General features: G+C 48.1%; 8 protein-coding genes across 8 annotated transcripts; 4 read left to right on the top strand and 4 right to left on the bottom strand.

The window, feature by feature from the left end:
• Nucleotides 1-123: 123 nt before the first annotated feature.
• Nucleotides 124-2,061, bottom strand: F9C07_4925 (putative alpha-taxilin; the record flags this gene model as incomplete). Its single annotated transcript, XM_041290846.2, has 5 exons — nt 124-978; nt 1,046-1,289; nt 1,345-1,493; nt 1,554-1,828; nt 1,923-2,061. 5 exons carry the CDS (start codon nt 2,059-2,061, stop codon nt 472-474), a joined length of 1,314 nt encoding a protein of 437 aa, XP_041144534.1. The 3' UTR covers nt 124-471.
• A 507-nt stretch (nt 2,062-2,568) lies between these two features.
• On the top strand, nt 2,569-11,599 carry F9C07_2220726 (Metalloenzyme, LuxS/M16 peptidase-like protein). Its single transcript, XM_071509722.1, has 8 exons — nt 2,569-3,343; nt 3,468-6,207; nt 7,512-7,825; nt 7,885-8,320; nt 8,371-8,680; nt 8,736-8,950; nt 9,002-9,065; nt 9,122-11,599. Exons 1-8 carry the CDS (start codon nt 2,964-2,966, stop codon nt 9,565-9,567), a joined length of 4,905 nt encoding a protein of 1,634 aa, XP_071365013.1. The 5' UTR covers nt 2,569-2,963; the 3' UTR covers nt 9,568-11,599.
• F9C07_4922 (uncharacterized protein) lies at nt 9,891-11,283 on the bottom strand (the record flags this gene model as incomplete). Its single annotated transcript, XM_041290845.1, has 2 exons — nt 9,891-10,145; nt 10,207-11,283. The coding sequence occupies 2 exons, from the start codon at nt 11,281-11,283 to the stop codon at nt 9,891-9,893; spliced, it is 1,332 nt and encodes a 443-aa protein (XP_041144531.1).
• Nucleotides 11,462-13,155, top strand: F9C07_1400741 (putative methyltransferase-domain-containing protein). Its single transcript, XM_041290831.2, has 3 exons — nt 11,462-12,126; nt 12,180-12,885; nt 13,025-13,155. Exons 1-2 carry the CDS (start codon nt 11,639-11,641, stop codon nt 12,790-12,792), a joined length of 1,101 nt encoding a protein of 366 aa, XP_041144530.1. The 5' UTR covers nt 11,462-11,638; the 3' UTR covers nt 12,793-12,885; nt 13,025-13,155.
• A 247-nt stretch (nt 13,156-13,402) lies between these two features.
• Nucleotides 13,403-15,309, bottom strand: F9C07_2281936 (uncharacterized protein; the record flags this gene model as incomplete). The annotated part of the gene is made up of 2 exons (XM_041290844.2): nt 14,353-15,309; nt 13,403-14,293 (listed from the first exon to the last, which is right to left on the bottom strand). The coding sequence occupies exons 1-2, from the start codon at nt 14,821-14,823 to the stop codon at nt 13,403-13,405; spliced, it is 1,362 nt and encodes a 453-aa protein (XP_041144529.1). The 5' UTR covers nt 14,824-15,309.
• A 36-nt stretch (nt 15,310-15,345) lies between these two features.
• F9C07_4918 (putative 2-hydroxychromene-2-carboxylate isomerase) lies at nt 15,346-16,363 on the top strand. Its single transcript, XM_041290830.2, has 4 exons — nt 15,346-15,459; nt 15,545-15,644; nt 15,710-15,993; nt 16,056-16,363. Exons 1-4 carry the CDS (start codon nt 15,385-15,387, stop codon nt 16,257-16,259), a joined length of 663 nt encoding a protein of 220 aa, XP_041144528.1. The 5' UTR covers nt 15,346-15,384; the 3' UTR covers nt 16,260-16,363.
• Nucleotides 16,364-16,397: 34 nt separating this feature from the next.
• On the bottom strand, nt 16,398-16,853 carry F9C07_4917 (uncharacterized protein; the record flags this gene model as incomplete). Its single annotated transcript, XM_041290843.1, has 2 exons — nt 16,398-16,519; nt 16,577-16,853. 2 exons carry the CDS (start codon nt 16,851-16,853, stop codon nt 16,398-16,400), a joined length of 399 nt encoding a protein of 132 aa, XP_041144527.1.
• Nucleotides 16,854-17,152: 299 nt separating this feature from the next.
• Nucleotides 17,153-18,820, top strand: F9C07_2281933 (oxidoreductase). The gene is made up of 3 exons (XM_041290829.2): nt 17,153-17,919; nt 17,985-18,136; nt 18,186-18,820. Exons 1-3 carry the CDS (start codon nt 17,501-17,503, stop codon nt 18,392-18,394), a joined length of 780 nt encoding a protein of 259 aa, XP_041144526.1. The 5' UTR covers nt 17,153-17,500; the 3' UTR covers nt 18,395-18,820.
• Nucleotides 18,821-18,882: the final 62 nt, after the last annotated feature.

Below are 18,882 nucleotides of genomic sequence, written 5' to 3'. Positions count from 1 at the left end.
GATATGATGCTGCCCTGTTGGGCAACGTTGAAATGGATTTCATAGTAACATAATGATAACGTTTAGACATTCATGTTTTCACATGTACATACAAGTACAGAACGAAGGGAACAAAACTTGAAAGATCATGCTTTACTGCCTTTCTAAAGCTAACTAGTAGCATGAGAGAGCAATGGCAAGCAACAATCCTCATGCAAGAAGCCCTATTGCTCCGAGATTTGCATACATAGAGATGCGACACGGAAGATAGCCCAGCACAACACAAGACAGCCTGCCAGTGCGCATCTTCCTTTAGATGCCAATCCAGCTTAACAGGGCCAATTGCCGAATGTAAATTTAGTAATAGCACTCAGCCAGATTGGGACATTGCCAACATAGACAGAGAGAGCCCTGACCATCCAAGGTCGGCAATAGGTCCAAGAAAACCATACTCGACAAAAAGCAGACAAAAGCGGGAGAACAGGACAGTCGTCAGTGACATCCATTGAGCACGGCCTTGTTCCCGTTGGCTCGGGCCTCCAAGAGGTTCGGTGGTGGCGGCGGCCCAAACACAGGCTTCTCGGGCTGCTGTGGTGGTATGTTGCGGTCTCCGTTCATGTCCCGGTCCGTGCTGTCTTCGTACTCATCATCACTGATGCCTTCATCATCTTCCTCATCCTCGTAGTCTTCGTCGTATTCACTCTCTGTCCCCTCGTCATCGCCGTCTAGATCGGCCGCCAGACCTTGTCCACGACCTTGAGCTTGCATTCGGCGGCAAAGTGCTTCGAGATGATGACTCTTCTTCCGCCACTTCTCAAGTTCTTCGTGGTTTCTGGTGCGTTCCTCGGCCATCTCGAGTATATTGCGGTTCGTCTGATCGTGTTTACGGGTGAGGGTGAGATTTTCCTTTTCCAAGCGTTTGGTCTTTTTCGACATTTCTTCCATTTCTTTGCGAAAAGTCAGAAACAATTCGTTGCTGTTGTTCAATGTATCCTCCACCTGCGATATTATTATTACCAGTCGATCAAAACCAGAGTCGAATCGGGTCATCGATCTCGATCCATACCTGCTTGAACTTCTCCACGTAGATGTTGAGCTGGCTGCGTAACTCGGCCTCGGTATGTGAAAACGTAGAAACTTGTGAACTTAAAGCCCGGCAGCGAGCGGCCTCGTTCTCGGCAGCACGGCGTTGCTCTTCATACTTAGCAGTGAGGCTCTGTATCTCCGCGTCCTTGCTGCGCAAGAGTGACTTGTAATGCACTTCCCGCGTCTCGAATTTCTCGCCAATGGTCTTGATCTTGACACGTAGTCTAAAGCACGAAACCCTCAGCAACAGATATTGCCTTGCTGGATAACAGTACTTACGCTTCGTCCAGGTCAATGTCAACTTTCTCACTCCGAGGATTGCCCTTGGCAGCCATAACGTCTTGAATGTCATACAGGAGGGAGTCAAGACGCTCGTTCACGATCAGTCGTGCTTTCTTTTCGGTATCCTCTAACTTCTTGTTCTCATCCTGTGGAGCGAAGGCCATCAATTCTCCGAATCGGAATCATTGCGGGCAAGAGCAACCAACCTTGACCTTCTTATTTTCTTTCGTGAGCTCCCTGCACAACTTCTCCAGTTTATCCTTCATGGTCACAGTCTTATTGAGCTCCGATTTCCCCTTGTCTTGATCCTTCTGTAGTTGATCGGCCCGCTTCTTGCTTTTGGAATAGTCACGGTCCAGCTTTTTCATATCGGCCAACAGTTCGGTGTACTTTTTGTGTACGGTTTCAAGACGGGTCATCGGAGATTCGATATTGCTGAGGAGCTGGTTCAGGTCTCGTGTAGCTTTCTTAACTTCACGCTCTGTAGTCAGTTAGTACCTATCCCCCACACCGAAAAAACCCGAGTCGACAAATATTTCATTTGCGGAACCAAGCCCTAGAGGCAGATCACGCACCGATTTCCGCTTCTTGGTCCTTCTCGCCAGCAGCATCCTGCTCCAGCTGCGAAATCTTTGCGGCAAGGAGTTTGGAAGTCTCATTCGGATCGGCCACTTTCTTCCCTTTGTTCTTTTTCGACATGGCTGCAGATGACATTGTCGGCTGTTACCAAGTAGATAAGGCGAGACGAAGTTGTGCGGTTTTCGGCTTCTTCCGCGGTGGTCGCGTGGCCAATCCAACGAAGTTGAAAAATGCGCAGACGGGACGGTGAGCGAGGCGGACGTAACCAATCGGTGGCACTTGGGGGAAACCCGCAACGTTCGTCGGCACGTCCCAGTCCTACCCCGATAGTAAGGCTCTCGACGGTCTCGAGAGGGTGACGCTTAAGTTCAGGCCGAGCACTAGCGGAGAGAACCCTGGTAGCCTTTTACCAGACTCGCAGAACTCGGAGGTAATGGATCACCAAGATCCTACGCAACCCAAGTTCTGCAGAGTCTCGGAAAAAACACACGAGCGGAGGGCAAGCAGCAGTATATGCTGTAAGAGTGCAGCAAGCAGTCTTGCGGGGATCGACGAGGGAGCGGCAGGTCTTTCGAGAATCTTTTGCCGGGGAAGAGAGGATCGAATGGATGCCAGTGAGTGGTAAGAGGGGGGATGTTGCGCACTTGACCAGCACTAACCCCGATTCGAAAACTTCTCTTGGCAACCAATGATTAACATCTATCCATTTCAGTTCTCCAACCTCTCCAACTACCACGTTTTCCTTTTCACCAATTCCCAGAGCCAATTACACACCACCGAACGGTCCTTCAAATCAGTCCCTGGGGCATTTGAAGAGCGTCTACTACCATTTCGTTGCGTGCCTGAGGTTTTACGCTTCCTCCCGGTCCGTCCGGTGGTTCTTCCGATCCATTGCCTTCGGTACCCTTCAAACGGCAACGGACTTACTTGCCGGGTGAAGAACCATACCAAGGGCAGAGGGTACCTCAAGAAAACTCCGCAGCCCCAGAAGTAGTACCTCTAGGCTTTTCTGGCCTTGTTTGATTTTGTGCAACGCGATGTTGCGTTCTTCTCTGGGGACAGGCAAAAGCCGAGTGCCTGTGTTGCGGCAACCTACTTATGGACGCTGGCTAAGGTCTAACAATCCTTCACTTCGGTGGAATCAGCTTCGGAGAGCTGCGTCGACAGTAACCAACGTTGAGAGCTACCCTAAGGTGGGAGAACAACTTCACGGGTTCACTGTTCAGGAGAAGAAACATGTTCCAGAGCTACACCTCACTGCGGTCCGGTTAAAGCATGACAAAACAGATGCGGATTACCTTCACGTGGCAAGGGAAGACAAGAATAATGTGTTTGGGGTGGGATTTAAGACCAATCCTCCTGATGCGACGGGCGTTCCTCATATTTTGGAACATACTACACTATGCGGTAGCGAAAAGTAAGAATTCCCTGGCTAAAGCTCAGACCAAGCCTTTTGGAAAAGATGTCATAAAAAAGATGTCTTGAACAGGCCTTTCCCTGCTGTAAAACAGATCATGTGCTAATATGAAATATCTCAATAGATATCCTGTCCGTGATCCCTTCTTCAAGATGCTCCCCCGGTCTCTTTCGAATTTTATGAATGCTTTCACCTCCGCCGACCATACTACTTACCCATTCGCGACAACGAATCAGCAAGATTTCCAAAACCTTCTATCAGTTTATCTGGATGCTACACTTCACCCACTGCTTAAGGAGGAAGATTTCAGACAGGAAGGATGGCGACTGGGGCCCGAAGACCCCCGTGCTAGTGACGCGCTGGACGGGAAACCGGAAGATGTCTTGTTCAAAGGCGTCGTGTATAACGAAATGAAGGGCCAGATATCGGATGCAAACTACCTTTACTATATCAAGTATCGGGAGAGCATTTTCCCAGCGCTTAACAACTCTGGAGGAGATCCCCAGTATATCACTGACTTGACACACAAGCAACTGGTCGAATTCTCTAAGCGAAACTATCATCCAAGTAACGCCAAATTCTTGACCTACGGTGATATGCCTCTCAGTACTCATTTGAAGCAGATTGGTGATGTATTGGACGGTTTTGGCAAGGGAGAGGCCGACACCTCCGTCAAGCTCCCCATTGACCTTAGCCGCGGACCTTCGAACGTAACTGTTCCAGGACCTATTGATACATTCGCCGACGCAGATAAACAATATAAGACTTCAACTTCCTGGTATCTTGGAGATACAAGCGAGGTTGTTGAAACATTCTCGGCCGGCATCCTGTCCTCCTTGCTGCTGGATGGCTATGGCTCTCCGATGTACCGAGCATTGATCGAGAGCGGTTTGGGCTCGTCATTTACACCTAATACCGGCCTTGATACCTCTGGAAGAGTGCCTGTATTCTCTGTCGGCCTCACTGGTGTTAGCGAGGAGGATGCTCCAAAAGTCAAAGAAGCTATTCAGAAGGTCTACCAGGACAGTCTTTCTGCTGGGTTCAGTGACGAGAAAGTTCAAGGCTTCCTCCACCAGTTAGAACTCGCGCTGAGACACAAAACAGCAAACTTCGGTATTGGTGTCATGGAGAAGACCATTTCCTCATGGTTCAACGGTGTAGACCCAATGAAGGAGCTTGCTTGGAATGATGTCATCAACGAATTCAAGAGGAGATATCAGCAAGGAGGCTATCTTGAGTCATTGATGCAGAAGTACTTGATGAACGATCGTTGTCTGACGTTTACCATGGTTGGTACGCCTACGTTTCACCAAGAACTAGACCAGCAGGAAATGGTCCGGAAGGAAAAGAAGCTCAGTCAACTTGTTGAGCAACATGGATCAATGGAGAAGGCTATCTCTAGTCTCCGGGAGCAGGAACTGCAGTTGCTCAAGACACAAGAAGAGGCACAACATGCCGACCTTGGGTGCTTACCTTCCCTGCGTGTCGAGGACATTTCGCGAGAGAAAGAGCGCAAGCCGGTACGGGAGTCAAAGGTCGACGACGTCGATGTTGTCTGGCGTGAGGCCCCAACCAATGGCCTGACGTATTTCCAAGCATTGAATGCCTTCGAAGACCTTCCGGACGACCTTCGACTGCTCATGCCCTTGTTCAACGACAGCGTCATGCGTTTGGGCACTGCGAATAAGACCATGGAACAATGGGAAGATCTGATTAAGTTGAAGACCGGTGGGGTTTCATCATCCGCATTCCACACTTCGTCTCCAACTGAACTAGGCAAGTTTAATGAGGGGCTTCAGTTCTCCGGTTTCGCTTTGGATAAGAATATTCCCGACATGTTAGAAATCTTGACCACTCTTATCACGGAGACGGACTTTACTAGTCCCTATGCGCCAGCTATGATCCAGGAATTACTGCGATTGACTACCAATGGCGCGCTGGATAGTGTTGCCGCATCAGGTCATCGTTTTGCACTCAATGCTGCTGCTGCAGGTCTTTCTCACAGCTTTTGGGTACAGGAGCAGCAGTCCGGTCTGGCACAGCTACAAGCCACTGCTAATCTCCTGCGCGATGCTGAGACTTCACCCGAACGGCTGGCAGAATTGATTGAAAAACTTCGTTTAATCCAATCTTTCGCCATTTCCAAATCATCTAGTCTCCGTGTTCGCATGGTGTGTGAACCGAGCAGCGCACATCAGAACGAAGTCGTTCTTCAGAAATGGCTGGCTGGTTTGCCACAGATCCGCTCACCTACATCTGTGGATGCCAGGTCAATGCAGCAAGTTTCTAGCAAAGCATTTTATGATATGCCTTACAAGGTTTATTACTCGGGGCTGGCTATGCAAACAGTCCCGTTCGTCCACAAATCTAGCGCACCACTTAGCGTGCTCTCTCAACTCCTTACACATAACTATCTTCATCCAGAGATTCGGGAGAAGGGAGGTGCGTATGGTGCAGCAGCCAGCAACGGTCCAGTCAAGGGTATTTTTGCCTTGACCAGCTACCGGGACCCGAACCCCCTCAATACTTTGAAGGTGTTCCAGAACAGCGGCATCTTCGCCCGTGACCGTTCCTGGTCTGAGCGGGAATTGAATGAGGCCAAACTGGGTATTTTCCAAGGCCTCGACGCCCCAGTGAGTGTTGATGAGGAGGGATCCAGATATTTTATGAGTGGCGTCACGCATGAAATGGATCAGCGCTGGAGAGAGCAGCTCCTCGACGTCACTGCGAGGGATGTTAACGAGGTTGCACAGACTTTTTTGGTGGACGGCCCTCGGCAATCTGTGTGCTTGTTGGGCGAGAAGAAGGACTGGGCAGAGGATTGGGATGTGCGGAAGCTTTCCATGAACGCTGGTGAAGCTGAAGCATATCCCGAGGACGCCTCTACTACCGCCTAAACGCTGGGAAGTATCAACAGTTCATGATTTTAATATTTGGATGAGCACATGTATCATATATCCCTGTATTTTTATATGACCTTTGTGTTTATGTGTGTATATAGACTTTTGCCTTGTATTATACCTCATTTCCCCACTCGCTTTTTTTCTCCCCCTTTTTGGTCAGTGCTTATGTACTACCATGCACAAACAATGCACCATGAACGCGCGTCTTCAGAGCAGAAACACCCTCTCCATTACCGATCTTCATCTCCATGATCGGTAGATGGCTGTTTTTTTCTTCCCATTGATGGGCAGGAAAAGGCAAAAATCAAGCGCAAGATCAACCAGAATGTGAACTTCCTAACGGTACACTTCTGATCTCCGTTTTTCAGACCCTCCCTGAAATCTCTGTCAGCCTACGCAGGGCGGACTAAAAACGTGAGAACATACCAGGCAGAGTATTACACACCTTATGGACAAATGGCATCTGTTGGTATCTCCATTGAAAGTGAGGTGTGTGTTACCTATTTCCGTGCTGTGACATTGGAAGCCGTATCAAAGTTGTAGTTGTGGTTGTAACAAATCTCCCAGGAGGAAGGAACAATCTTCTCTGTTCCGTGGATGGCCGAGGTAACAGAAAAGACGGACGGCCTTTCTTGTACTACATAGGAACGTGATACTTCCCGTGAGTGAGCGTAAGACCACGGCGATAATTTAATTGTTCACTTATCAAAAACAAAATTCAAAGAACTGACGAGTGACAACTCCATTTATTGTTGTGGTGCCTCTCACGTGGTCATGTAGATCTCGTGGTCTACAGTTCGTTTCCTTCTTTATCTTCGTCCAATTTGGTTATCTCAGACTTTACACTTCCATCCCAGATCATGATTCAGTGACCTCTATGCACTGGACCATATTTTAGAGAAGGATGCAATATCATGCCATGTCACCGTGCCCATCATCATGAAGAAAAGCGATGCCATTGTGCTGGGTCCCAAGCCTACCAAAGCATGCGGTAGGTGGAGTCTTATGTTGCATGTAAGCAACACTTTGCCAAGATCCTGACGGTGTATAGTCAATTGTCGCAGGTTGAAGGTTAGGCGCTAGAAATACCTTTGCGGTGCGAACAACGTACTGACAGGCTTCAAGATGAAATGTGAGGTCGATGGGACTCCTCCATGTCGTCGATGTCGTCATGCAAATGCCCCTTGTGTGTTCAAGCCTAGATCTAATGTTGGCGCTAATCCCGAGAGTGATGGTTGGAGTTGTATTATGCTTACTGTTTACAGGCTGCGGCTGCCCATGAGATTGTGTCATTATCGGAGGGTGGACAATGCACAACTGTCTTATCTCACTTGGAACAATCTGATCCAACTGCAGGGTCCATTCTCAACCGGCTGGACCGAATTGAGGCAATTCTCGGGATCCACAAAGGAAGATATGCTGTAGGGACGGTTGGTGTTGATTCGGATCAAGATGAAGAGGCCAGCATACCAAATTCCGAACTCTCGAAAGCTGTCAGGCATCTAAGACTTATTACTCGGCCACCACAAGATAATAATAGTCTTTGGTCTTACTCCACAGTCAAAGGTCTATGGGAAACGTATGTTGCTTCTTCATCATCCTCATTCTTCCGAATGGCGGAAGCTTATTGAAGCATAGATTTCTTAACAATCTACCACTACTGCACTTTTTAAAGGACCAGAGAGCCTTCTCCTCCCCTTCGCCCCTGTTGCTTGCCTCCGTGCTCTACATATCTGCACTCCATAACCCAACCAAGGAACTTGCATCATTGGCAGGCGAGTATTTTGTAGCCACCTGTGATGCAATCACCGAACTGGTTATCCCTATTCCTTTACCAAATGCCCTCACTGGATTTAGATCAAATCCTGCAGATCGGAACTATCTAAGCTGCAGAAACGAAGACAAGACGTTTCAAAACATCCTGGGCCTTATAATGGCTAGTTTAGTGTCTGAGGCCTACATTGAGACCACTGATAAGTGGATAGCAATTGCCTACCGACTCTTGCTGGACAGTTGCCCAACGGACTTCAATGATTTGACACAAGACTGGTGTGGTCTACTGTCTGGAATTCAGGTAAAGTGATATCACCTGTGGCGCTTAAGGGGCCGTGTTAATTGCCTTAGGTGATTGATATTGAACATGCCTCCATGCATATGTGTCATCCTCTCCTACCTCGGCAGCCACCAACTCCATCTCTCCAACAATTGAACAGTCAGGAGGGGGATGCATACCGAGGTCTAACACAGATTATGCACCAGGGACTCAGTCATTTCGTAGGACGGGGTCTACCTACTATATGGTCCTTCGTTAGTTCGACTGGAATCGACACCATAAGTCAAGTTCGTACACCCTTCACGGATGAAGACTCTAGGGTTATCCGACTCTGGGCAAGGAGGCTAGATGACTGGCTTGTCCGATACAATGGGACATCTCGTAGGCACAGATTAACTCGGCCTCCTGTAAAAGTGTGCTAACGTTGTTTCTGAAGAACCCTCTCCATCAGACCGTCAAGGAATACTCATTCTTCTACAATACCACCTTCATAAACTATACGTACTGTCGATCTATCACCCAGCTCGTGGTTTTGACATGAGCTCCACGAACATTACTCCATCAGAGAGGCATGAATTGTTAGTATCAGCACGGACCGTGCTTCGACTTCGCCAAGACGATGCCAGTATATGGTCTAACTGGGACCTCATAGTACGTACTACCGCGCGATATTAGGCCACGAATGAAGACTAAGGGATACAGATGATAACGTGGGCGGCGATGCTCCTCTTGCGAGGTGTGGAGGATGGTATGATACGCCAAGATGGTCTGCAACCCCTGTTCTTCTAAGCAGGATCTCTTAACATACTCATTTTTTTCTAGATCTGAGTCTTATTCAAACACACATCAGCAGCCTAGAACGAAGTGATCCCTCGGTACCTAGCATTCATAGAGTACTTGCAGACCGAATACAGTCCAGCATGCAGAGCATGCACACTCCCCCTGATATGAGCCATGAATTGTCTTTCCCACCACCCAACTTGGATCATTCATGGACAATTTTCGATCAAGAGATAATGTCACTCGCAAATCCGTCCTGGCTTTTCGAAGGGCCTTCGGTCGTTTCGACACAGGCTGAGCACTCACAGCATCCAGCAATGTCGTCAGCACGGTACACCGATAGTCTGACCACCACCACCAGTCCCAATAGCTTCGACCCCAACAAACAGTGGGGCTCCACAGAACAACTGGCTAGTGTACGGATGTCAAGGTTTAATCCAGCTTTCGGCCATGGCAAAGCTGTGGGCAATGATCGCTATCTATTATGATTGAACTGTTATATCAAGGGACAACCTTGTTTTGAGAATAGGCCATGAACTATCTTTCTACTTATAGAAGAAATACCCAGTTCAGGCTACTAGCTACAATGTCAAAGCACAAGGACCTAGTACGTTTCATTCATTTTTGATCGTATCGGGTATAGAAATGTTATTTCATCAGTCATTATACTGTACAAAGCTATATGGCTGTCACATAGCCCAAGATGTCACTGCACCTTGCTTTACCTGTACATGAGCTCTGGTGCCAAAGATCCACTTGAATTAGATGTCAGTGTGTTGGTTCCTTACGTTGACTATTAGTTACTGTGAGGTCAATGATTCGGAGGATCTTCTCTGTTAATTCCTGCTGAGTCCGGCGGGCCTTCAGGCTCCAGGCCTTCACTTGCTGCCGGTGATGTCAGCGGTAGAGGCGGGAATGGTTCTATCTGCGAAAAATCGCCAGACATTCTTCCGGTGGAGAGTTCACTTTCTCCTGTTGATTCGAGGGGAGTGTTAACAGAAAGCTCAGGGCGAGTAGTCTCTGTAAAGACAGTTGGAGAAGGAAGTACAAGGGGTTGTGGAGTGGACTAGACGTTTGTCGTGTTAGCTTTCGCTGTTATTACGTGCAAGTGGGCTATACTCGCATACCTGGTCTCTCGCTTGACTCAGGCCGCGACTTGAAGCCAACTGTCGCGCAGCAAGTCGCTTCCTTATGATCTCTGATTCTTCCTGGCGTTCTGCTTGTTCCTCCTCCTTGTGTAGATCAACTATTGATGGAGCGGTGATATCCTGTGCGACATCAATAAAAGAGTTCTGAGGAGATCGTAGTCGACTGCTTCGCTTCTTTCTCTTCTTTTTCGATTCTTTTGACGCCAAGCTAAATGAGCCTGATACAGATCTCATACTCGCAGGCTTATCACTGAACTGATCTTCCGACTCCAGACCAGTTCCTCGACGGCTACCCAACGCCATAGCAAACTCATCATCCAACGGTACTGCATCTTCCTCCTCATCACTAGGGATCAGATCACCACGCGAACTCAGAGAATTTGCAGTTTCTCGTGATGACTGGGTTGAGCTTCGATACCTTCCAGTTTTGCCATTGGAACTCGGTCCTTCATTTTCCTCTTCTGCCTCCATTAGAGGCTCGTCTTCATGCGCATGCATTCGCAGTCCGGTAGGGTGCTCTTGAAGGTCAGCCACAGAGGGTTGGTATTTTAAACCTCGGGCCCCGAACCTCCATGGGAAGCGTTCCAGGAAACCCAGAAATGACGAGCTTGGAATAACTGTCGGATCATTTCGATCATCTGGAACTAACACGGTGCTTTTTCTCCTTGCCCGTCGCGTGCCATAACTCATCTTCCGTTGTCTGCGGGGCTGCTCAGAACCTCCACGCGTCAAGCCACTGCCTGCTAATAAGCGATCCAGCTCATCAGTACCCCACCCCAGTAATCCGTCGTCGGCATCATCATTGTCCCAATCATCATAGAAGTCAAAGATTGCCTCGGCGCGCCCCCTGCGCCGACGACGAAGCTGGTCTTCCCGGCTCGGGAGGCAAGGTGAGGCACATGCGTAAACGCAGTTCCCTATCGTCGCAAAGCATGGTAGGATGTAGTGATGGGAGAAGGTATACAGCCCTTCTTGGGCCGTCTCATTTGCAGTTTCGAGGTTATGAGAGATCTGGTTGATAGTCTGGCGGACACGGGGGTCTCTGGGTCGCATCATCTTGGATAGTGGTTGGGGGATAGGGACGTTGATAACCGTCACGCAACGACTTTAGGTGCGGTGTGCACAAGTCACTCCAACGTCACCTAAGAGGCCCCATTGAATTATCGGGATAGTTGATGAGATATTTTTCTGCTGCCGATGCCCGTCCGCAAGCTTCTAAGATATCCAATAAAAGTATGTGAGGTGATCCTAGGGTCAAGATGAGGCCTGAGGAACGCTCCTCCGATCGATCTCCACGATGTCATCACCCTCGCCTTAGTCAGCGGACCACGTGCCTGCCCAAAGATAGTACACAAGAGTCTAGCCATCGATTTGCCCAGCCAGTGTCAATATATATATATCTTCCTTCACCATGGTTTATTACATCCGTTTCCTCAAAACCCCAAGAATTCAGAAGCAGAAAGCGGGGTCTTTGTCTATTTCTGCGCTTATCTGCATCACCACGGACTTGGGAGATGCATATCTAGCTCAGGACGTGGATTTGGTCGTATCATTGAGTCTCAAGGATTCAGAAAAGGTTCTACATCAGGAGCCTTTGAGTTGGAAAGCTGGCAAACGGGAACTTGCTATATTATTAGGACCTTTCCATCCACAGCTTTCCCAACACGCCATTGTTCTAAGTGTCGCTGCAGCTGATCGTCGAAAGCACCATCCGCCTTCTCCTGACAATCTACTAGGAAACCCCGGTGTTCCTCTAGTGATTTCTGGATGGAGCGCACCTTTTGGCGGGACAGATTCTTTGGTAGCAGAGAAACTCATCGAAAGACGCTTTGGGCCGAAAGGTCATCTAGACCTTAGAATATGGGAAGAAACCGGAAATAGCATTGCCCGTCATATCTGGTGAGTCCTCTCAATTCTTATACTATACCCGTGGTTCTAAGACTAGAACCCAGGGATGCAGCCATTGCATCAGTGATCTATCTCCAGCAAATAGCTGCCGGAGACTCAGCATTTACAGTACCAGTACTTTCAAAACTACTGCAACCAGAATGCAATGGCCCTCTTCGTGTCATCGAACTGGGATCAGGATGCGGTATTGTGGGGATAGCATTAGCGCAAATACTTCCACAATGCTCTATCCTACTCACAGATCTGCAAGAGGTCGAAGAGATCGTAACACAAAACATAGCAGTTGCCAAACCGACATCGTCATCCAACCTTGAGTATCGAACCCTGGACTGGGACGAAGCGCTCCCAGATGACCTTTGTAACAACTCTATCGACTTGGTCCTTGTATCAGACTGTACCTACAATGCAGACAGTTTACCTGCCCTAGTTTCAGTCCTGGACCGTCTCGTTCAGTCGTCACCAAATGCTATCATTCTTGTGGCACTGAAGAGACGACATGACAGTGAGACCGTCTTCTTTGACTTGATGCAGTCGTCAGGGCTCTCCAATCTGCATCATGACAGTATGAAATTGCCCTCGCAACATGACCAGTTGGACCAGATTGAATTGTACTGTTATGGAAACAAGACAAAACTTCTAAAGCCAATCGCGACATAAAAGGCCTCCCAGTGCATTGACAATTCACCTGCCTCAAAAAGATATGAGATATACTCTTTCGCAGTCGCACTTACTGCTACGGAATGATAGTAGGTTTCGTATCCCGATTCTGCTTTCTCGCTTCTCTCTTGGACCCTTTCCATTTTGCTGTAACTGTCCGCCGGGATAATGCGTTCTTGTCATATTGAATATATACATAAAGGCTAACCGTGAGATTGTGATCGATACTCAGTAGCTACGGCGCTCTTGTAACTGCATATATCTACGCCGAATTTGCGTACATGCACTTGCACATCGGCTTTCAGCGTTTGAGCGCTTGGATAAGAATTTATCATAGCAAGGAGACATCGTTTACGAAAGATATAAGATACCCTTGATAGTGTATGGGCTTGTTTTGGCAGGTCATTGTTTTATCAACACAAGGTTTCATTCGTCTTTCCAGAATTACAAGTACTCCACAACCTGAGACTAGGAATTAGTTCCTTGGTGCAATAATTCCCCCAAATCTTTCCAAGTCATCAATCCCATGGTCTTTCAGGTATTTCGATGGCTTCTACTAAGATGTCCTAATCAGGCACATCAACTTCTCAGTTGGTAAGAAACTATTATATCACTTTTTACCTAGATAGTTTTGAACCACCCCTACGACACCCGAACTCCGGCTCTGAGGCAGATACGGCAGCAATCCTCTGATTTGATATTGCTTCCAGATACCTGACGCTTTGACATCGTTCCAAATCTTGTGTAGGGAAAAGCGACCTCTTGAGCGGATCGGTCGACGTCTTTGGCTCCCTACTCTGGAGAGGACTTGCTCAAGGGTAGAGTCAAGGGGTATGAAATCCGAATCACTGCTTAGCGAAGTGTTGTGAAAGGTATCATAGGCTATACCAGGTAACATGAAGCAATGCCTTTTCCCTTTGAAAATTTGCTTGCTAGCAGTGAGACTGTGAGAACGAGACGGAGGCATGACGGGCAACCCATTTCCAGGATACCTCATCTCGTTTGAGTTACAACGAGCATTCCAGGAACATCTCCTTGAGAAAGCACTGAAGTTTGCCGCCAATGTCACTGCACAGAGAGGGAGGAAACCCAGACGGACAGAGTCGTTCATTGTTTCGCAAGAAGGTTCACACGGGGGTATGAATGAAACCTTGACACAGAGAGCCCACAGGTCTGCGTATATGCGACAAATAACGTAGACATCACCGTCCACGATCTCGAATTCGTCAGACTGTCGTTCGTGGTCAAGCAAAGTATATGAGGGATCGATGCAAATGACCAGTGACCCCTCTTGCAGAGCCCATCTCTCCCCAGCATCAAGCCGTATGTCCTTTTGACATTTTAAGCGTGTGCAAAGACCTGGTTTTACTTGGCGATAGGAACACTCTGATGGGCGAGTGTTCAGCAAAGGTTCGTCTGAAGATAAAGGGCGGTCCAGCCAACTGCTCGCCGTGATTGAAGTTGAGTTGCGCCACTTCGGCTTGTGACCTTCCCAGTCTACCTATGAACGCAATCAAGTCAGTATGGCAGACGTTTCACGAGTACAATAGCGTCTCTCACTAGAGGAACACCCGCTGATCCAGACACACTAGCATCGATACTAGCAAGGGTATCCGCCGTGGCAGCTGTCACTTTACCGAAGACCCCGTGATCATGGTTCATTGACCAAGGGTTGGACCCCCGTTCCTTATACAGGGCCTCTAGAGTCTCGCGGAGACTATCGCTATCGCAATTACACTCTTCCGCAGATTTATGGCACGTCTTACAGCCTGCAAAGGCCGTGGCCTGGTACTCCGTCTGCGAGGAACTAGAGACCCAGACTGGAGGCCGATGAAAATAGACGCCATGCCGACGCTTTCGAGCCACAGAGTCCTGCAGGTATTCTGAGTCCGACCAGTCGCTGAAGTCCGCAAACAAATCATCAGAGAAGTCTGAACTTGAAGTATCCGCGTCACGCGCACCCACGGGAAATCGGTTCTTGTCCGCCCATGAGGCCGTGTCAGAACTGAACATGTCCGCGGATGCAGCCATACTATATACTAAAATAAGCCAGACGGGGAAGATATGCAACAAATATTATGTCTGCGCTGTAATTTTGTAGTTCAATGAATGATTGAAACCATCTAGTAATCTGTTTTCATATGAATCTTAAGCAAGACCATGGCTTGTTCGCAGCTGCCTTTGCAAGTAGACAAACACTAGTAGATCTTGAGGAAGGTGCATTTTACTAGCATTCCTTCCTATATTGCTAACGAGGACATTGTACATGCCTTATGAGCCGCACTTATTTAATGCTCAACCGGCCCATATCAATTCCCAACCGTAATCAGGACAAATGCATGGCCCAAAATAAACTCATTAATCATTGATCAGACATGAAGCCCAAAGTGACCCATAGAAAGGGTCCAAAATCCGGACCTCGGCATAAGCGACTAGCAGACAACCCACCAACCAATGACATTACGATACGCCTGGTCCGGTTATAAAAGGGCGGGGGCAGCAAGTCGTCCTGCAGTTCCAGACCCTTAACTCCATTTCAATTAACCATATCAAGTTCCCAAGGCGTGCTTGAACGCTACCACATTAGACCCCATGTCTGTACCCCGAATTACATTATACTTGGATGTCGTTAGCCCGTTCGGGTATATCGCATTCCACGTACTGAGAGTATGTGTGCCATTATAACAATCATATACAAAGATCCGTGGACACATGTCTATATTTAAATGGAGCCGGCTGACACTATCCGTAGAATTCCCCCGTTTTCGCCAAGTGCAATATCAATTATGTCCCGATCTTCCTGGGAGGATTGATGAATGCCTGCGGGAATACGCCTCCGGTGAATATTAAGAGTGAGAGAGAGCCTCTGATACTATCTATCTGATTCATACAGTGGCTAACATTGTCCTTAATCTAGACAAAGATATCTGGATCGGAAAGGAACGGCTCCGTTGGGCGCGTTACTTCTCCGTTCCCATGGTTGAGAACACCCCGGAAGGCTTCCCGCCGATGACTTTGGCAACGGAACGCGCACTCTGTGCCGTCTCGGTGAAGTCACCGGAGAAGCTTATCCCGACTATCGAGGCCCTCTATCATTCGTTCTGGGTGCAGGGGAATGCTAAGATCGGACAGGTCGAAGGCTTTACTCCGGTGCTAGAGAGTGTCTTCGGGAAGGATGGGACTCAGGAAATTCTGCAAGCTGTTCGTGGATTCTGGACTCCAATTTGGTGGTATCTTGTCACATGCTAATTATCTATTAACAGATGGGCCATGCAGAGGTCAAGGAGCGTTTGAAGGCGAACACAGATCAAGCGTTCAAATCTGGTGCTTTTGGCATTCCTTGGTTCGAGTGCACCAATATCAAGGGCGAGACGGAGGGTTTCTGGGGAATTGATCATCTCGGCCAAGTGGCAGACTTTTTGGGTCTGGATCGCGGTTCGGATAGGGGATTCAAAGCGGTTTTGTAGAGTCGCGTGGAATCGTGGGAGTTTGGGGAGCAAATATTATCCATATGGGTGTACAATTTACTTCTTAGTTTGGTGCCTCTCTCTCAATGTGGTTCTTTTGCAAGATTGGCGTTACTCATAAAGTTGACACATAAGTCACTATCTTCTCTTTGGTAGACGGACATCGCTTCGATTCTTTTCTCGGAGGAACTCGGCAATCTTCTCCTTGTCCATATTATCGATAAGGTCGATCTCGTCCTGGTTGGGTGAGGTATCGACTTCTTCAATATAATGTTAGTCCACCAAAGTGATCTTGGTAAGAGAATGAACGAACCAACCTTGGGTCTCGTTATTCCTCCCGGTAGCCATGGAGCGAACCTGTTCCCAAACACTCTGAACAGATTCATTGGAGGTCACGGTTGTGAGCTTGTTCTTAGCCTCGCTGATCGAATTTCCCGCGACAGTGGCGATACTATTCGTGACACCCGAAAGTGAACCCTCCGAAGCTGTTGAACCATTACGCGGCGCATCATAGGCTTGTCCTTGAGCCGCGGCAGTATTGGCTGTAGTAGACGCAGTAGGGTTTGCAGCTGCAGAATTCGTAGTTGGCTCCATGACTTAGAAGTGTATCCACCCAAACCGATATCAGAAAGTTTATCTTGACAGACAAGTCTGCGAAAAGTAAGCATGAGGCTATTATTATCTACTTTAACCCCCATTATCCCGCCGATGACATCAACGGGGAGGAATGATATCATTGGAGCCAGCCCTACAAGGCTGGGCCATATGCAAGGAGCCCACATGGGTTTTCCGTGGTAGGAAACAATCAGCCATGCCAGGCAGCCATATTCTGTTCTTGATCTACCGTCCTCAATTTGTTCAACCCGTGGTGTGGAACAGTGAAGTAATGGACGCGCAATGGATTGACTCCTCGTCGGCGATGGTCGTTAATCCGAGACAGGCGGTGGGAAGTGGCAGAACGGGGTGAGATGGTTTTCCCTTTTGGGTATGGGAGGTAGGGTTTCACTACCACCTGTCGGTCTACGGTGCGGAGATCGAGTCTCCGGCCTTTACTGCCTTGATTGCTTTTATCCCCGCTTAGACCGGAAGCATACACCCAACACCATTCTAGAATGCTATATCAACCGCACAAGATGTGATATAAATAGTAGAGAGGTACCTCTCACAATGCATCTCATTCAGCTTCGTCAACAACTATAAAAGACTACTATTGCAACCACCAACACCAACATACATACAAGATGTCTTTCCCATACAAGCACTTCCTCCTCATCGGCGCGACCTCAGGCATCGGCAAAGCAATGGCCGACCGTCTCATTGAAAGCGGCGCCAAAGTAACAGCAGTAGGAAGACGTCAAGACCGACTAGACGAGTTCGTGCGCCAACACGGCGAAGACAAAGCGAGTGCAATGAACTTCGACATCAGTAAAACAGAACAGGCGCCTCAGTTTGCCAGAGATGTCTTCGCCAAGTACCCAGATATTGACTGTGTGTTTCTTAATGCAGGCGTGCAGCGTCAGCACAATCTAACAAGCCAGGAGACATTCAAGCTGGACGAGTTCCTCAATGAAGTCCATGTCGATTTCACGAGTCTGGTGGCTCTTGCTCATGCTTTCTTGCCTTATCTTAAGGCCAAGACGGAGCCTGTTGGTTTTATTTTGTGAGTTTTCCTGAGGTTGTATATATATTGTTGATGTGTATACGAACAGGGCTGATTTGATAAAGTACGGGGGCAAACCTCGCTATTGTTCCCGCTTGCCCAATGCCTGCATATTCGGCCGCAAAAGCAGCGCTGAATGCATTCATTCTTTGTTTCAGGGAGCAGCTCAAGTCGACGAATGTTAAGGTGGTTGAGTTGTCTCCTCCCGCTGTGCAGAGTGAGTCGGTTATTACTTCTTTTCTAGTTCTAGACTAATATGGTCGTAGGTGAGCTCCACGACTATATGACACCTGAAGTGGGACGTAAGATCGGCATGCCATTGGACCAGTTCATTGACGAGGCATTCGCGGGGCTTCAGGCTGGTAAGGATCAGGTTGTCGTGGGCAGTATTGCAGACGAGAAGACGTTCTATGAGGTTCTCAACAACCGGCGGGCGATGTTTGAGACTTTGTCAAAGCTTCTGGGCTCGGTATAGAATGTTGATATAGTAAACGTACAGTATATACCATGCAAAATAGGGAGCTTTGACTTAAACCTACCTAGCAACGCTATGCGGGTCGGGAGCCGTGATATATATATATCAATATAGAGGTCATGCTACTATAGAAATGCATTGTTGCTCTGGGCGATGCTAAGGTTATTATAGGGAAACATTGTAAGATGGTGGATTGTATATAACGTTGATTCGGACGTATATGATTAGTTGAACATTAAATAAGATGGATTTCATATCCAAAGGCTTCTTGTCATTCAAAATGGCAAAGCCGGGTGGCAATACTGATGCCACTCAGTAGAAGCAAGAGTATCATGGATATCTTAGGGCTTTTACCAATCGGGAATAGCGGCGCCCGCCGCATTGCCCCTCCGCCGCTTTTTATCGGAACCAAACCATTCTTCCCGATCAACCCATATATTTGCTGCTTTCTGTCAACTGTCTTTACCTTGGATGTCATAGATTTAGAC

This window comes from Aspergillus flavus, chromosome 3 (genome assembly GCF_009017415.1).
Source record: "Aspergillus flavus chromosome 3, complete sequence".
Taxonomy (NCBI): domain Eukaryota; kingdom Fungi; phylum Ascomycota; class Eurotiomycetes; order Eurotiales; family Aspergillaceae; genus Aspergillus; species Aspergillus flavus.
Note: the sequence above shows the minus strand (reverse complement) of the source record. Positions and strands in the feature narration are given on the sequence as shown.

What these genes read in the sequence shown, in the direction of transcription:
- F9C07_2220726 (XM_071509722.1), top strand. Translation starts at nt 2,964, where the DNA reads ATGTTGCGTTCTTCTCTGGGGACAGGCAAAAGCCGAGTGCCTGTGTTG. An exon ending in TGAACGCTGGTGAAGCTGAA is followed by an intron (nt 6,208 to 7,511) that starts GCATATCCCGAG and finishes TACTGTTTACAG; the next exon opens with GCTGCGGCTGCCCATGAGAT. An exon ending in TGGTATGATACGCCAAGATG is followed by an intron (nt 9,066 to 9,121) that starts GTCTGCAACCCC and finishes ATTTTTTTCTAG; the next exon opens with ATCTGAGTCTTATTCAAACA.
- F9C07_1400741 (XM_041290831.2), top strand. Translation starts at nt 11,639, where the DNA reads ATGGTTTATTACATCCGTTTCCTCAAAACCCCAAGAATTCAGAAGCAG. An exon ending in AGCATTGCCCGTCATATCTG is followed by an intron (nt 12,127 to 12,179) that starts GTGAGTCCTCTC and finishes ACTAGAACCCAG; the next exon opens with GGATGCAGCCATTGCATCAG.
- F9C07_4918 (XM_041290830.2), top strand. Translation starts at nt 15,385, where the DNA reads ATGTCTGTACCCCGAATTACATTATACTTGGATGTCGTTAGCCCGTTC. An exon ending in GCCTCCGGTGAATATTAAGA is followed by an intron (nt 15,645 to 15,709) that starts GTGAGAGAGAGC and finishes TCCTTAATCTAG; the next exon opens with ACAAAGATATCTGGATCGGA. An exon ending in CTCAGGAAATTCTGCAAGCT is followed by an intron (nt 15,994 to 16,055) that starts GTTCGTGGATTC and finishes ATCTATTAACAG; the next exon opens with ATGGGCCATGCAGAGGTCAA.
- F9C07_2281933 (XM_041290829.2), top strand. Translation starts at nt 17,501, where the DNA reads ATGTCTTTCCCATACAAGCACTTCCTCCTCATCGGCGCGACCTCAGGC. An exon ending in GAGCCTGTTGGTTTTATTTT is followed by an intron (nt 17,920 to 17,984) that starts GTGAGTTTTCCT and finishes GATTTGATAAAG; the next exon opens with TACGGGGGCAAACCTCGCTA. An exon ending in GTCTCCTCCCGCTGTGCAGA is followed by an intron (nt 18,137 to 18,185) that starts GTGAGTCGGTTA and finishes ATATGGTCGTAG; the next exon opens with GTGAGCTCCACGACTATATG.